The sequence below is a fragment of the Gymnoscopelus braueri genome, assembly GCF_963280865.1.
Source record: "Gymnoscopelus braueri genome assembly, chromosome: 14".
NCBI classification, from domain to species: Eukaryota; Metazoa; Chordata; class Actinopteri; order Myctophiformes; family Myctophidae; genus Gymnoscopelus; species Gymnoscopelus braueri.
In genome coordinates, this window is record NC_137619.1 from 22,420,798 (window position 1) to 22,436,434 (window position 15,637).

General features: G+C 39.3%; 1 protein-coding gene across 1 annotated transcript; it reads right to left on the reverse strand.

The window, feature by feature from the left end:
* Window positions 1–477: 477 nt before the first annotated feature.
* wbp1la (WW domain binding protein 1-like a) lies at window positions 478–15,017 on the reverse strand. Its single transcript, XM_080450326.1, has 4 exons — window positions 14,842–15,017; window positions 9,607–9,709; window positions 6,431–6,592; window positions 478–5,184 (listed from the first exon to the last, which is right to left on the reverse strand). The coding sequence occupies exons 1-4, from the start codon at window positions 14,902–14,904 to the stop codon at window positions 4,700–4,702; spliced, it is 813 nt and encodes a 270-aa protein (XP_080306452.1). The 5' UTR covers window positions 14,905–15,017; the 3' UTR covers window positions 478–4,699.
* Between the last annotated feature and the right edge of the window lie 620 nt (window positions 15,018–15,637).

Genomic DNA, 15,637 nt, shown 5'->3' on the forward strand with positions numbered 1-15,637 from the left:
GGAGCCAGTAAGTGCAACAGTTTTTAGCATGTATTAGTTCAATGAAGTCTTTAGGAAGAAAATGTGCTTATTTGTTCCTGGCGTAAAAATGAGGTAGCGCTTTATTTTTGGTACAAAATCCTCACTTACATGTCTGTGTCAGTGGGTTTTATTACAGTCTGAGCTGTAACCTTGACATCCTACTACAGTGTTTGCGGTACGTTACATAGCAATATATTATTCTGAGATTCAAGGGGAATGATGACAGCTTAAATGTGGCTATCCTATCAGGTCTTCACTGCCTTACCATCTGAAGTCACTGGAAAGGCACGACAGATGATAGGCCCATCTGTGACGGAATGAACCGGTGTCATGTAGGCTGTCAAAACAATGTATGGAGAAAAAAGCAAGATCTATAGTCGCCAAGAGCCCAATAGCTAGTCGACTATGAGGCCAGCCTTTTTTCATTTTTTAAGCAAAAACAAATGCCACAACAAATGAGCAGGTTATCCTCCACATGATTTAATAACCTTTTTTTCATCAGGTTTGATACAAAATGTGACCACAAAAAACAAAAGAAAAAACAGAAAAATATAATTTCATTTAGCAGGTAATAAAGAGAGCATACTGTATATACATAACGTAGTAGAACCAGAGGCTTAAAGTCCAACTTGCAGGTTATGTCGTAAAGTGATAGCATTTCATTCCATTATTTTACATGCCACTCAAAATTCTATTTAAATTGGAGTTAAAACACCCAATCAAAAAAGAAGAAATCAAAGGTGACTGAGTTGTCAGAGCTGTATTGTAGCGCAAATAAAATGGATGCAATAGATCAAGTGTTTAAAGTCATACTCTGCAGGATATTTCCATTTAAAAGTTATTCTCTGGCATATTTTTCACAACAACTGCCACTAAATTCCCACCAAATACTCAAATATAGTGCTTACACAGGAAATAAGGCACATCCAATGCTGGTGACTAATGGCTAGGCTAGCAACAGACAGACAGTAACACACCTAAACAAACCAATATGAGTTGAATTGAATCTTTAGGCAGTATTCAACATAGAGACAAGCTTGAGGAGTTGTTTCCGAAGTCTGCGGCATCTGGATTGCATTGAGGAATGTCTGAAAGTGGACTTCATCACTGATGCCACAGAAAACGTCTAGTTAAGTCTGTCAAGGAAAATCCAGCGAGAATACTGGAGAACCTTGCAGCCATCAAAGCCAAACAGTTAAAAGAGTCAAAGAGATTGCTGCTGATTTTTCTTAACCCATGTGTTGTCTTCGGGTTAAAAATGACCGACAGCATGCTTAACAGCAGAAAACAAAACCATAAAATTATCTTTTTTTCTACTTGATATTTTCTGCCTTTGCCTTAAGTGACCAAAACATTAGAAGAAGTGAAACATTGCCTTTATTCATATTACCATGAAGGCTGTACACCAGGTACAAAGATTGTCTTCGGGACATCTTTGACCCAGCAGTTAAAATCACAGTCAAATAGTCAGTTACACACTTACAACCCACCAAGACTACACAAGGGTTAAGGAAGTTTGTTTTGGGGCACTAGTTGAAAGCCAACAGCGTGGGCACTGTTAAACTGTAAATGTAAAAAATATCATGGGCATCTATCTAAACCACATTGATAGTTTTATTCCAAACATAATCCAATGGCAGCTAGAAAGAAAATGAGCTCAAATGTGTGCTACTGCTACTAGCTTATAAGGCGCTGACTGGAATGGAACTCATGGATTCGTATTATTAAAATGCACTTGATGTGACCACTAGTCACCGCATGTTGTCAAACCACCGAACATCAAATCCTACAGAGTATGACTTTAACCCATGAGACAGGAGAGCGCTGCGTGGGGACGTTTTATTCATTCTCACCCCCACATGATTTCTGACCATTCCCACAGAGATTCTGATCATTCTCAAACGCAACACTGTTATCTATCTATAATTGCGCAAAATCTATGTGTAAGCGTGCATCTAATTGGTACGGTGACGGTCTGATCACCGTCTCTCTACCGTCTCTCTAAAGATATCTATAAATCCCCATATAAGGAGATCCCTGATGTCATCAATATTACATCATAGACTGGCCTCCAAGTACTCTGACAATGGCCATCATATGGAGATCACTGATGTCATCGATATGACATACTGTAATAGATTGGCCTCAAAGTACTATGATAATGTGTACTGCACCAAGTACCCTGACAACGGGTACAATGGGTTTTCAGTAAAAAATATTTCTCCATACCACATTTGAATTGGGTTCTGTGGAAAGTAAACCCAATCCTCTAGTCTACACAACACTACACTACACTTATCATTTTGAATCAGGTTGACGACAAAGGAAGCACTTTCTTATTCTTATGCAGAAAGCAACCTCACTGGGAGATGGAACTATGATCCCAGTGGAAAGTTGGTGAGATATGTGTCAAGTTGGATAGTATCTGAGTCGAACTGTTAATCAACATGTTCTCTATTTGTTACATACAGTACAAGCCTTGCTTAATAGACACAATCAACTTTGTTTTGTTTCTTCCAAGTAGGCCTTACCCAGCATTAATTGTATTGTAGAAATAGGCCCAAGGGATATTTATAAGCTGTTTAATATAGTATTTGGCCTACATTATCACAAATGAGAGAACGTTACATTATAAACAATGCTCAAGCTCCAAGATTACTTGAATACTGCGATTGATTTTAGATTAAATCCTCAATGTTGATTTAACTCACAAGTATATAAATGTAACCAAATGGACTATTTGGTTACATTTTTACAGTGTAGCCTAAAATTGTTAATAAATGCAAACAATTGTTTAGATTGGCAGCTGTAACGGTTTAAATATTGTGCCTGTCAGCATGAAAATATACAAAAATATATACTGTACATAAACCATACTTTGGCCATGGTAAATTCAGAATATAGTGAGTACTTTGTCCTACGTTATCTGTTGGATAAAGAGACAATCCGCTTCTTACAAGCACGTGCCACCTCTAACCTCTGAAGTGGTTGATTATACTGCTCTAACTGGCTCACTTTTCTTTATTTCTTCCACTTTATAAGTATCACTTACGATCCGCATCATTACTGAACAAAATTAACAACCTGCCAGATGGACTGTAAGACTGCTGGTCAATGCTACATGTAGAAAAAGTGCTGAACCGACATGTGTTTTTACGCTCGACTGTTACTGGAGAATGTTTGCATTTGTTTGGGCGTTTTTGTTTAGTTTACTTTTCTTTATTTCACTGGCAGCATTCCAACTCGTTTTGTCCATTTACAGATGGAGTGTATACTTGAGTCGGGTTGGTTGTTTTTCCAGAAACTCGCCAGGCATTCCCTTTTGTATTAGGGTGTTTTAGGAGAAAAACAGCTGCTTGCCAAGAACCTACATTCAACGGCCTGTGATAGAAAAACATATGGTTGTTCTGCTGGGTAGGTTAACTCTTCGACATTGAAATAGTCCCTGAAGGAAACAATCTTTGAAACTAACCTGGGACAAATTTAAATGCTGCAAAGTGTTGTCAAACCTGCTCGGTAAACGAGCATGAAAAAAAAAAGAAAAGGCATGTAAACTGCTCTCACTTTTAGTTTGGGCTTAAAATATAATAAATATTATGTTATCATTTTCCCTTGGATTTAAACCCAACTGTTATCAGTGCAGTTTCTTTTTTTTTGCAAACAAAAAGAAAGCCCCAATCTTGCATAGCTCCATAAAAATATGAGAGTCAACATGTGTTGGTTTATGGTTAGAACTAGAAGACATTGATAAATGCCTGTGTACTGAAAAGGTTACTTTGCTAGTCTACTGGATGTTACACCTCACTATTATTTTCAAATAAGAAAAGAAATAGAAGCTACAAGATGCTACTAGTTATGGCACCGTGGCATCACAGAGGAATGCCCACTGTGACTGGCTTTCCAGGGAAATGGAAGATACAGTACAGGCAGAGATAAGAGTACTGACTGAGACACGATCACCAACAGGCGCATCAAAATCACTCATCCATATTTTTTGCCCTTTTATGATTTATCATCCCTTTTTTACACATTGCACTATGAACCGTAAATGCCCGTAAATGCTGCTCATAAGAGATGAGTTAGAGTGAAGAACTCAACCAAAGCATCAGTTGTTAGATAACTGGTCCTGCTGTGGTACAGTCTTTGTGTACACTACAATGGTGTACATGAGTGCTGCTGGTGGTGTTTTTATAAACGATTCATTCGCGCTTTTTTCTTTTTATTAAAGCTACAATCCAGGACTTATTTTAATGAAGAATTTCAACAAATGAAAAAAAACAAAAAACATTTGAACCAATCTGCATGGTAGAGTATGCTATAACTAGCACATCTGCAGTGGTTGGAGGTTGTCTCCTTACCCTACTGGTTGGTTGACAGCGTCATTACCATCTTTATTATAGTTCGGACATCGTTGCAATTTCCTCTCTGCATCGGGACAGAGTGACAACGGGGGAAAAAAAACAACAACAACGCTATGGATTGTAGCTTTAAGTCTGCGAAAATCTTAACCCTTTTTTTCCACTTGTTTTTGTACTTTTGTACAACAAATCTGTGCACGAACACCTGCCATACATACACACACAGGGGCGTGCGTTAACCAGTAACCATGTATAATAAACCCAAACCCCTGAGCAACAAAGTTACATCAATGCATTTGACTATGCAGCTATGAGGGAGTCTAGTGGATTACCTCTGAGACTGTATCTGTCTTCATATCTGTGTGTGTGTCTGTGTCATTGTGCATGTGTGTGTCTGTGTGTGTAACGCGTGTGTGAGCTGTGGCCTGGGCTCCACAGCTTTCGCACTGCTCCTCCTCTTCCTCCTCTCTCCCCAGAAAGCCTTGCTGTTCCCACAATTCATGGCCGTCACACACCTCTATTCCAGAGTCACCAGTGAACCGCCGGTACCGGCCCGGCGTGGAGTCTTTGTCGTCCAGGCAACCGTCGTGAGGCGGGGCCTGTGAGGGCTCTGGAGCTGTGCCGAGTGGGGCGGCCGTGTCTAGGGACGAAGCGCCGTCGGGCTGGAGGGGCGGAGTTAAAGGAGCGTTCTCTGGTGTGTCAGCGGGTGGAGTCACAGACTGGAGAGGGCTGTAGGGAGGTGGGGGTGTGGCTGGGCGGTCAAATACCTCCTCATAGGCTGGAAGCAGGTATTCTGGAAGGAATCCTGATGAATGAGAGTGAGGGAATGAAATGGCTTGTTATTGTTTTTATATATTTGTTTGTTATTGCACATTCCAGGTTCTGGTCATTTTTTGCCGATTTTATATCGGCACTATAGTTTCACTACAGTTGGCATTTTGTTGCCTTGGAATATCAAACCCAAACATAAAAACCTGCACTATCACTTGAATGGACTGGTTGCCCTGAATACAGAGATGCAAACCATTTCAATATACCATGGTTTAACTTGTGTGTGAATGTATGTGCAAGTATGCATGCTACCCCAGGGTGACTGTGTGTTCTAAGTTATGTTTAAGACATTTGTGGACCATTTTAATACCAGAATGAAACGTAAGACTAAATTCACCCGTAAATAAGCATGCATGAAAAATGACAATACTCAGTCTGGTGGATTTAAAATTCAGGTTATGGCCTAGCCCTAGAAATTAAGACATTTTAAGACTTTGCCAAGACCTGCAGGCACGCTGCACAGGGCTACTTATGCTTAAATATTATGTGAGGCTGTCAAGTCTTTGAGTCAATGCCAGTATGCCTTAACAACGTTACTCCATCATACGCTATCTGCCTCTGATTTTGACTGTAAAAGGTGTTTGGCATCATGGTGGTTCAACCAGTTAATACAAGACATGAGGTACAGACTTGAACACATCATGGTTATGTTCTCATGGCCTCTATAGCAAGTCATTTTCAGTCTCTCTTCACCAATCACCATACCGTAAAGCCCAATTTATACTTTGAGCAACAAGAGTCAACCGACACGTTACACACGCTGTGAATGATCCCAAGATCACCGAAGAAAAATACACCCAGAAATCACGTGATCATAACAAAATGAAGCTGGTTTCGTGTAGTAAAATCACATTCAACTGGCCCATGTTGAATATTCAACTATGGAATGGATTACCGCGACCGAACAATTTTTTTTCGCCCGATTCTACGAGACCCCTGTGCGTGTAATGAGGCGATCACTGTGAGGAGTGGACGGTGATCACAAAAAAATATTCCATTATTTTTCAAAGGTACAGTAAAATCGCTCGTTTTTGCTTGCAGGGGGGTGACACTATTACACTATTTACTCTGGCAGTTAAAGAGTTAAGGTAGTTTAGACGCCACTTTCGTTGTGCGATATGTCGTTCAACACTTGTATGTCCAAGCAAAAAATTTGATTTACCGCAGGAGAAAACGCCTGATGAAATCATTATTTGAAAAGTGTTGGAAGGGTCACTCACGGAGATAGAGCGGCAGCTGGTTGTTGTTGTGGGCTTCTCTGTAGGCTATGAGGTTGATCTCGTTCTGTCTTCGCTGCTGCTGGAAGCGCTGTTTGGAGCGTCGGTGCTGACATACACAGCAACACGTCAGAATGATGATCAGAGTCCAAACCAACCAGAACCCTATGGGGATCGAGACAAGATGACAGTTAGTCTCTTAACTCATTCCCTGCCTAGAACGACTAAAACGACTTTTGTCCTTAAAGCCCCCTCTGCCAAGAACGACTAAAACGACTTTTAATTAAAAAAAAAATAAAAAAAATCTTTTTTTTCTTTTTTCTTATTTATTTATTTAATTTTTAACCTAAAGACCAAGGAGATATGATTTGTTGAAGATCTAGACTCCCATCCACTTCCTTGTTAACTTAAAACTTAAACATTTTGTATCTTGGCTCCTGAGTACTTTCTTTTTTCTATGAAAAATCTCTGACAGTTTGTCAAACGCAAAAATAAAAAAGTTCTGGCAGTGAATGAGTTAAAGAAGACTCACTGTGATAATAGACGTTTTTCTTTTTCATTTCATATCATTAGGATGTGGTCTTTTTTTGTTATTCTTAATAATAATACATTAAGCATTTTATAAAGACTTACTGTATACGGTCAAGTATCATAACACTTCGTAATTGCTGGTCACTCAGATTTCTTTTGGCCAAGATAATATATGTATTGTATTATAATTCTCATAGTTTTAATACATTATATTTTTTATAATGCATTACTAAATGATAATGTATGACTGTGAGAAATGTTATGCACTATGATCTTTGCTACCACTTGACCTTATACTTCATTATGAAATGCTTTGTGTTATGATTGTAGTTATAAAGCATTATGAGTGCTTTATAACTAGACTTATAAAGCGTTATAAGCTGATTATAATGCATCCAAGTATGTTTATATTGCATTATAGACATGGGCTTCATATCAGTAATTGTATGTAAATGTTACAATACTAATAAGTAGTATTGTAACATTTACATACAACTACTTTTAGAGTTTCGGTTATACACAAAGACAATGTTCTTCAAAGCAAAATACTTGTTTTTGATAGGGCATAGTATGAAAAGAACAAAAGAAAATTATACTGTGAAATATCGTACACTGTGGTATTTTTGTTTGTGGTCTTGTTCTTGTAGTGATATGCAGTTGGTTGCAACAGCAGCACAGCATATCACTGCCTTATGTGTAGTCTTAGTCTACTGTACTGTACTACACTAAATATAAGAGATATACAATATGTCACAGCCACAAGCTATAAGACATGCCCACAAAATCCCAATCTCATGGCCTCTAGAACTGTAATGTGACAGTGGCCAATAATTGAGGATCTTGTGAGCACAACATATACAGTATAGTATCTTGTGGCCATGACATACAGTAACTAACTGAACCGCATGGAAAATCTTGTGGCCAGAAGATTTAAGATGTGCCCACAATATATCCCAAGCCACTACAACTTTAAGTTGTCCCCTTAGATGAGGATCCCGTGGGCACATAACTAACTGAACCACACCATGTCACTGTGGTAGGGGTGGATATAGATGGGAGTGGTGTTAAGGAGTAGTTCACCCAAAAAAATACTTATTTTCTATCAATTACACACCCAATAAGCCTTGAATTCATGGAGATTTTTTTGTTTTCGTCGCATTCCTAAGCCAATTATTTGAATAAATTATCAAATTATTGGCTTAGGAATGGCTTATTTCCAAGTGTAAGAGTTTTGCCAATAAAGCATTAGTGCTTTATACTCACAGTAAAATCCTCTGTGTACATTTAGCTCTTAAGAGTATACAAATGTATACTATAGTACATTTGTACACCATCAAATTTACAAACGGATAGATTTACACTGAGGCATTTGCTGGTAGAAGTGATTCTGTTAGTCACCTGTCCTCTTCTGTACTTATGTATGAATTCTACTTTGTAGAAAACTTTCACTAAACATGCAATCATCATATAAAAGCCATAATACACTGCAAGATGTTGTTTACAGTGTTTAGCAACGCTGACAGAACTCCGCTGTGCCCTGTACCCACTGAATCACTGTCACCCATAATAATAGTAAGTGACATCTTCACAGACATGATTATTGCCATGATAGGACACGTACACCTAATGCTAACTAATTTACACATTGCAATTACAAATCTACACACGCACACACACACGTTTTCTACTCCTTAATTCGAATACAATTATTGGATCTCTGCCACCTTCCACTGGTCAGCATGGATGCTCCATTCAGCAGACAAAAAGCTAGACAGTGAGTCATGAAATGCTCCCTCGACCTTAAAAAGGACCAAGGAGCAGTCTGGGGGGTCTGTGAAGTGCTTATTAAAATGGAACGGGGACGCCCGGGCCGTAACATGAGAAACAGCCTGGCTGCCAACTACCAGCAGTGTAACCAGTAAACAAGTCCAGTCATCCTGTGACATTCAACACACAGGGATGGCCTTTCTGCAGTTTTACTAAACTTTTAGTCAACAAGTTATTTCTAGACCAGGTTTGAATATTATGGTCAACATGTAATATGTAGGGTTAGTACAGGATTTCTATAGTGAAATAAGTACATTACAAGATCACTGGCTATCGCACAAGTTCACAGTAAAGTAAAGCTCAAGTAGCAGATCTACTTCATATCCAAATGAGTGAGTGGTCTAGCAGTCATTAGAGAAAACCAAGTTTTTGTCCACGGCAACAGTGGCTTATGGATTTTAAGTTAACTAGCCACTTCCACTACTTTACAAGCCAAATAGGGGACAAATAGGGCCCTTGAATGATGACTGCTTACCTGTCAAAGTGGCCAATGAAAAAAAGACAGATCAGAAGTGGAGGTGTAGGGCTGTGACTTTAGATATGCTCAAAGACTAATCATATAGAATATATTCAATTCTGAAACATTACATTTTATTTCCAATGCCTGCTGTGGCTTAAATTGGCAAATGCATTCCTGATATACTATAAGTGAAGGTGCAAGTGAAAAAATCAAATCAAATCAAATCAAAAATCATTGAGACAATGAGAAATTAATCATTGTGATAAATAACCATGACAGCACCAAAAAAACAATGGGGCTAATTATATCAGCTTAACAGCTGTCGTAATGGAGGGAGGCAAGGAAAGTGCAAGTAACTTACACCATAGTTCATAGTAGTAGCTGCAGCACTGCGTCTCTCCGCAGCAGTGGCCCGACTCACACACATAGCTCTGGTTATTAGCTCCCTGGCACAACAGCTTACTCTGGAAAAACAAAGCATAGTCAAACAGTAAGTCGCATATTAGGCTCAATGAAATTAATATCATATTCTATGGAGTAGACCCTATAGAGTAGGGGAATCCTGACATCAAAGCCACGCCCCCTGGGTCATAAAGAGATTTTCCCATTCAAATATACTGTTAACTTTTTTTTTAATCACTTAAGAACTATGTTCTAAAAATAAACTAAACTAGTCGAGGTGTTTTACTCGTGCCACAACCAAAATTAATTGGAAAAGAAAAAGTGCTTAGGAGCCGAGATACAGCCTTTTTCAGTAAAAAGTTAAACAAGAAGTGAATGGAGCAGCAAATCTTCAAATCATTATCTTGGGTTCTGAACATGTTTTTCAAAATTTGATGACGTATTTGATGTCTTGTGGCACACGGGGCGTCAGGCCTCATGACGTATTTGACGTCTTGTGGCACTGAAAGAGTTAACAAGCACAAAATGATGCCAGAAAAGTACCAATTTAGCCAAAGAGGCTGAAATCCAAGTCTGTCTACAAATCACATACTGTATCAAATACTGTATAACTAAATATCATGGGTGGGGGAGCACAATTCTTAGTATTATAAGTACTCATTTGTTTGGGAGAATTTCTTTATGACCCACGGGTGTTTTAACATCAGACTTTGATATATTCTATATCACCTCAATTTCTTTTTAATCTGTCATAATGTACATCGTCTGTACTCACTGACCCATTTAAAAAAAGAGAAAACTCACACATTTCAGGTGTGTGATGCAAATGATAAGTGCTTGCCTTGCAAGAGTATGGCATTTAAAGGTCAGAAACATCCGATTCTACAGACATCACATGTAGCCAAAGTCATTTAAAAATATGCAGAATATCCTTTTCAAGTTATTATACTATAGGCTATATACACCGTATTTTCTTAGCCTGTTTTATTAAGCAGTTAGCCTGTTTCATTAAGCAGTTAGCCAGTTATTGCAAATATAATTATACAGTAAAGGCAGCAGCGTGGGCAATTTTGGGAAGTGGTGAGAATAATTCTTAAAATGTTGCACATACTGTACTATAGTATAAACTATATGTGCAGCCCTAATCACCCATGCATTAACGGACACCTATCAATGAGTCCCGGTGAGACCAGATGGCAGATGCCACACGTTGTTTCAGGTTACCTGTCCGACGCCCATTAAGAAAGACATGACCTCATCGGTAAGACAATCCACCCCCAAATAACAAACCAAAGAGGAAGAGGAGGGTGAAAAAGGTTTAGGTGCTGTTGCACTGCTTGCTGAGAAAGATTCCAGCAACGGAGTGAGCTCAGCAGACCATGCGCTGCCTGGGTTCAACTTAGCAGACCTCTTGATGGAATTGGACCCCCAACAAGTTGCCAAGGAATGCAAGTAAACAACCCCCGGCATGCATGCACATACACACATATATATACCCTTTCCTTCGATGTTCTTTGGCACACACAGAGACACACCCAGCACTTTCTAGTTTGACACCATTACAGGCTTCAAACACTTTCTCCTCCCCAGCCTACACACATGTGCAGACATATACAAAAAATGCACACACATATTCAGGCAACAAATTAGGAAAAAACCTGAATAACTAAGTGGAGTGCATCTGATCCATACAGCTCTATATAAACACAATTAAGCAATTTACATCCTCTGTGGCGCCGTGTATACAATGCTGAACAGGCCACGTTGACATCGATTTTGCATCAAGATGGCAAAAGGAAAATATAAATGGGTTCATTATTAGAGCACTAGTCTCGCATAGCCAGACAACTATTCCTCCACAATCTCCGAATGCTATATACAGTAGTCTGGAACTACACCTTCCGAAATCCGAGAGGGGAAGCTGGCACTTCCTTTCACGAAAATATATTTTAAAATATCTTTACATTTCATTTTTTTATTTACATTTCTGCTAAACAGCAAGCTATATATACTTAGATGACTTTTGTTTGTATTAGGATAAATTTCCGCGACTGTAAAGACGGAACGGAAGTGGGGAGGAGGCTCCACATCCGCTTTATATTTGAATCATGATCAGAGCTTCCCAGACAGTCCCAGACTGTATGACCGGAAACATTTGAAAATTGAAAAATTGTGGGAGGCAACAGTCTGGCCACGCAAGACTATTAGAGCACTGATAGCAGGCGCTTCAGTTACAACAGGCTGCTCAACTGGCAAGTGTTTCAATAGGAACAGTGACATCTGAATTTTGATGTATGTTAAATAGGCTCTATGCACAGCAGCAATATTGGAAAGAAATTGGGCCTCTTCCTTACTTCCTTCACAGGTGTTACCAATGATACTAATGAAGGCCCTGTTCCATTCTGGTCAAACAGAGTCAGGGTTCTGATATTGTGCATGTTGGCTCACTGGAAACGCTCTGCTACACCAGTGGGTCTCACCAGGCAGGTATCCTCATCAGTGTTGCAATGCTGAATTGAAACGTGGTTGCACTGTATTTTAATGACGTGACGCGCACGTCGCTTAGCACCTACACTACAGGTCACACAATGGACAATTGATAAGCATCTTGGCTTATTCCTATGTTAATTCGCTAGGTGTGAGTAGGGAGCCTTTGAAAACTTTGTTGAGGTGTTAATTTAAAGTAGTATGCCTGCGCGTGCTCCTGGTCAAATAGGTTCATGCAAGGCGTGCAAGGCCGTCCTGTGAGCATCGCACCCCTGACCCTCATGGTTCCTTGAGGGGGTTCCAAATGGCTCCTTACGGGTGTGTACACTGAGAGTGTACAAATGGAACCAAATGGGTCCATTTGTACACTCTGGGGGAGTTATGGGGGTCCTTGAAATGAAAACATTTGAGAACCACTGTGACTTAATTAGTATAATTGGTAAGACCTGTGAAGGAAGAGGCCTAAATTCTTTTCAATATGGCCGCTGTACATAGAGCCTATTGTGGTGGCTTGCACACATTCAATACAGTGATGCTCATGCATTAGTGTGATATGTAAGGAAAAACAGAGGAGCAACTCTTCCTCAGGTGACTGATAATGTTAGCGCAAGGCGTGATCACTGTGTCAGCAAGAACAGTCCGTTGACAACTAGACCTACTGTACATGGACAGTGTTATTATAGTAGGGTTTCAGCGTATAAAGTAAACCCATCATTACAAAGACTATTGCACATTTGAGAGTTCATTGGAGCAAAAACCATAGGCAATGGTCTACAGAGATGTGGAAAAAAGTTTTCAGACTGTGGTGGGAAATGGAGAGTGATTCTACAGTTCTGAGGTCATTACACAGCTTGAGTGTAGGGGGGAGAAGAGTTTTGGACACTTGGTATTTGCGTGGGTGACATAGGGAAGAGAGAAGAACAATAATTGTTCTTCTCTTCCCTATGTCACCCATGCAAAATAGGACAATTATTGTCCTGTGTTAGCAAAGTGTATGGGAAAGGATGGATCATGTACTTAAGGTAAGGGGGTGCCATGCCCTTGCCTTGTAGGTCATCACCAAGGCTTGGATGCAGGCAGGGAGCAGAATATGTAAACAGATACACACAAATCCCAAACACTCAAAATGTCAAGTATTATTCACTGACTGTCAACAAGAAATAGTCGGAGATTAGTTACATTAATAAATAGCTGCACCCACTGACCCACAGTAACTTTGTGACTGATATTTGTAAACATGTTGCACATGATTACTTTGCAATTATAGTTGGTAAGTAATCACTTAACGATGTTATGAATAACGGCCAAGGCATTACATGCCTTGGCCTATATTCATAACATTGTTTACAAGTTACAGCTTCTATGGCTCAGGAAGACAAGACTATCTAGGGCAAGTAGGACAACATTCCAATGCTTTGACAGCTGTACTGGCTGTATTAGTCTTCCTTGGTGTTGTCCAAAGGAAATGGCACTGCAGCTTAAACAAGTTTTAAAATGTAATTACTGCAGGCCACTCAGTTTAAAGAAGTTTGGGGGGCCACAGTGACTTTGTTAAGAGCTAACCAAGGCCTGTTAGTGCACGCTAATTTGGCAATTTCGTCGCTATTGAGGCGTTATTTTAGAATGTATGATTTTGACTTTTGTCTCAAAGCGTGGCAGGCCGTTAAAATGACAAAAGGTTATGGTGGTTTGACTTGGAAAACGTCAATTTGACACCAGAATGCCGATAGACAACTCCTGCTACAAGACGTTAGCCAGACGTTAAAGGAAACGAAAGAGAAGGAAGGATAGTGTCTACGTCCCATAGCCCAACGGGACGGTAGCTCTGTGATTAGGTAGTTGGCTGACAGGCAACTACGCGTTTGTGATATATGATATGATATGATATACAATAGAAGCTACATATAACTACAATTATAACATTAACCTTTAAACGACCAAACATTTCAAATTTCAGTTTAAGTTTTCTCTGATTTTTTCTATGGCCGTTAATCGTTAAAACACGAATTTCACTCGTCTTCAATTCAATGTCATACATTTATTAAAACACTATTTTCTACATGATTAGCTATAGTTATTTATCTTATCATTGCGGGTTCTGTCCACCGAGGACTTTTATACCGTATCCCAGCTGTTGCCTAACGACAACTTACCAGTGTTGCCATGTCCGCTTATTATAAGCGACTTTAGGCTTATATGACGGGTTGCAGTTTTTTGGCCTCGTTTCTTAAGTGTAGTTGCTTATTATTAGGCATGCTTTCATTGGCTTTCAAATATTTTCATGACATGTCATGATGGACCCCCAAATTAATATGCATTTGTCCCTACTCCCCATGTTTTGTGCCAGGGAGTCCTGTACCAGAAATTCCAGTGTTAGAAAGTTTTAAACAATCTACCAAATATTACACATTTTGTTTCAAGATAGTTTGAAAATAGCAGATCTACAAGCTCGAGCGTAGATCTGCTATTTTTGATTTTGATTGGTTTAAGTGCTCACTGCTCATAAATGGCCTAGTCTAGTGCCTACAGTTGCTTCTTCTGGGCTTGTTTTCCTAGACCTGGTTGCTTATGTCTCTCACAAAATCTGGCAACACTGCAACCTAACCAATCACAGTGCGACTATCCTTCCTGGCAATAGGATTGTGTACTCTATTCATGAAGTTAGCTAACAGGCTAACACAGTTAGCGAGCACAAATGTTTACGTACCTCTGCGTCTGTCGCCGCCACCGTTGGATTCTCGCGTCCAGCGTTATACTTGATCAAACCCATGGCTATAAATTAAAAACTATCAAATCATCTTCAGACCACGAAACGTATATTGACGGAACCATTCTTTCCTCAAAGCTTCCTCCTCTTGGACTAGTATCAAAACAAAACAACAAGCCAAGTTAAAAAACTTTACATTACATCTTCTTGAGCCCGCCCCTCAATACCACTGCTATTGGTCTATTCATGGGTATGCTCACTTTTGTAACAGCCATAGGTGGTTTGAGCTGTCAATACAAACCGGTTATCAAGCAGTGGTGTAAAGTAACTAGGTACTGTACTTAAGTACAATTTTGAGGTATTTTTTAATGTACTGTAGTGTATCCAATTTTCAGTACTTTTACTTCTACTCCACTATACAGCTGAGAGGTAAATATTTCACTTTTCGCCCCACTACAATTATTTGAAAACTTTAGTTACTAGTTCATTTGTAGATTTTGATTATTATTACAAAACATACATTAACCACTTCAGCCCGTACATTTCGGCCATTTGAAAATGGCCTATCTACAAGCTCACAATGCGTGGCGACTCGCGAGATCTGCTATTTTCAAACATTTTAAAACTTGTGAAATGAGACATTTATGCATAATGAGTACTTTCTACTTTTGGTACTTTAAGTACATTTTTATACCAATACTTTTGTACTCAAGTACATTTTTTATTCCGGACTAGCTTGTAACAGAGTTTTTATGTCTTTCCTTCGTAATGTACTTACATATGTTATATCATCGCC

Bases quoted from the DNA above. Each gene is read 5' to 3' on its own strand.
- wbp1la (XM_080450326.1), bottom strand. From the start codon at position 14,904: ATGGGTTTGATCAAGTATAACGCTGGACGCGAGAATCCAACGGTGGCG. The intron at 9,710-14,841 runs GTACGTAAACAT...TTGTTTTTCCAG, and splicing joins TGGCGGCGACAGACGCAGAG to AGTAAGCTGTTGTGCCAGGG. The intron at 6,593-9,606 runs GTAAGTTACTTG...CGATCCCCATAG, and splicing joins CTACTACTATGAACTATGGT to GGTTCTGGTTGGTTTGGACT.